The sequence below is a fragment of the Branchiostoma belcheri genome, unplaced genomic scaffold, assembly GCF_001625305.1.
Source record: "Branchiostoma belcheri isolate BF01 breed outbred unplaced genomic scaffold, Haploidv18h27 scaffold136, whole genome shotgun sequence".
In the NCBI taxonomy this organism is placed as follows: Eukaryota; Metazoa; Chordata; class Leptocardii; order Amphioxiformes; family Branchiostomatidae; genus Branchiostoma; species Branchiostoma belcheri.
The window spans coordinates 405,918-408,036 of NW_017802780.1; the positions used below are offsets into that span (position 1 = coordinate 405,918).

The 2,119-nt window shown below is 48.6% G+C and overlaps 1 protein-coding gene across 1 annotated transcript; it reads left to right on the forward strand.

The window, feature by feature from the left end:
* Positions 1-474: 474 nt before the first annotated feature.
* On the forward strand, positions 475-1,470 carry LOC109464301. The gene has a single exon (XM_019761253.1). It carries the CDS (start codon positions 475-477, stop codon positions 1,468-1,470), a length of 996 nt encoding a protein of 331 aa, XP_019616812.1.
* The last annotated feature ends 649 nt before the right edge of the window (positions 1,471-2,119 follow it).

The window sequence follows — 2,119 nt, forward strand, 5'->3', positions numbered from 1 at the left end:
AAGAGTCTCTTAGTCCTCTTGCATGGAGACTGGTATATTTACGTCTAGTTGTTTTTTTTTTCCAAGATGGCCGCCAACAGGTGGTTTGGTCCGTTTTGCTCGCTGCTATTGTCCGGTGTTTTCATCGGATTCTGATCACTACGTAAGGCCTACTGACTCTAAACTGTGTCGAAGTACGTTGGGTTGCTGTCCGGACAGTCACAGTTCATGCTGTGTCACTCAGTTGGCCTGGATTGTGTGAAAAATAACTGCTGCGTCAGCGTCGACAGGGTGCCTATTGTCTGACGAGCTGCCCCCCTCCCTCTTCCAAGTATGCCTGCCTGTGAGGATTGTGGTGGCTCCGGGGCTGAGACCCGCCAAGGAGATTTAATTCTCTGCCAGAGCTGTGCTGACAAGCGATCTCCAAGGTGCAGTGAGTCAAACTTGCCAAAAGATGTTGTCATAAATGACTTATTGTGTTTCACTGTTAACAAGATGGACTGTTTACCTGCTGACGTGATCACGAAGCTGTGTACTGAAACATATCTAGAAGAGGAAATTGAGTCTGCAAAGAGGCTTCTGCTTGATGTGTGCAAACCGACTGAACGCTACAAGAAGCGACAGGGTCCTAACAAGTCTGCTACGAACATGGCGGATATACTCCGCGTCCTGCACTCTATGGACCCATCGTCGGTGCCTACTTTTGTGTCTGCTACATTGCATCTCCCAGCCGTGGACTTTGAACATGCAGACATCACTGTCTGCTTACGAGAACTGCAAGTTATGCGGCAAGAGATGAAGTCCATCCGAGATATTTCTGTCGACGCTGTTAAGCTACATGCCGAGCTTGCGTCCCTCAGACGTGAAATCGTTGAGTTGAGGAACCAGGGCGCAGTGCCACCCCCCAAGAAGGCTACATATGCCGAGGCCGCGTCGGACCCGTTGAAAAGTGTACCTCAAGTAACGAGGGTTCCCTCAGATGCTGAACCCTGTGCGCTTGACACTCACGATAAAGGTTCTGCTACCGTTCCGAAATCTCTGCGTGCCGACGTCAGCCACAAGCCGGTACAAAGGGAGTCCAGCGGGATTTCATCGCGCACATCACGTCGGGGCTCTGCGTCGGGAGGCCCCGAGGAGCCGGGATCCGACGGCTTTCGATTGGTTCAGAAGAGAAAGTCGAGACCCAGGGCGGTGGTCGGAACGGCTAGGTCGTCGGCTCTGTCAGCTGTGAAGGTGAGGCCTTCCGAGATCTTTGTAACTCGTCTGGAGCCCTTGACCCAACCCAAGGACATTGAACAGTATCTGAACAACACTTTATCCCGGAAGTGTGTGGTCTCCTGTGTGAGTCTCCAGACTAGATACAACTCCTACTCGTCTTTCCGGGTTGCGGTGGAAAGTGACGCTCTGCCTGACGTGTTGGCTCCGTCCTGTTGGCCTAGCGGTGTGCTGGTGAGACGCTTCCACGGCATTTGTCCTTCCGGACCCTCGTAACTCTGGACTCTAGACTATGGCTTGCAACACCGGCCAGAGTAAACTGACTGTTACGTCATTCAATTGTAGATCCGTCAAGAACTCAGTACGGACAGTTTTGGACTTGTGCAATGTGTCTGACATTATCTTGTTGCAGGAGCATTGGCTCCTACCAAATGACTTGTCTTATTTGAGCAGTATTAGTAATGATTTTATGGCTTGTGGCAAATCACCTGTTGATTTAGAAGCAGGTATGTTACAAGGTCATCCTTTTGGCGGAGTTGGTATTTTGTGGAGAAAATCACTATCCCCTTTAATATCTCCTGTTGAGATTGATGATGATAGCATTATAGCGATCAAGGTGGACTCAGGTGAGAGCCAGTTATTGATTGTGTGTGTCTATATGCCCTATGATTCCCCTGCAAATACTGATGTGTTTCTTGAAAAGCTTGGTAAGATTGATGCTGTTATTAATGACTGTAATATGTATACCTCTGTAATACTAGGAGACTTTAATGCGTCTTCCACAAACAGATTTGGTACCTTAGTTCATGAATTTTGTAAGGAATCAGGGCTACACATCTCTGACTTGGAATTTCTACCTCATGACACTTATACTTATCTTAGTGATGTACATGGGACTACTTCTTGGCTCGATCATTGTTTAGCC

Bases quoted from the DNA above. Each gene is read 5' to 3' on its own strand.
- LOC109464301 (XM_019761253.1), top strand. From the start codon at position 475: ATGGACTGTTTACCTGCTGACGTGATCACGAAGCTGTGTACTGAAACA.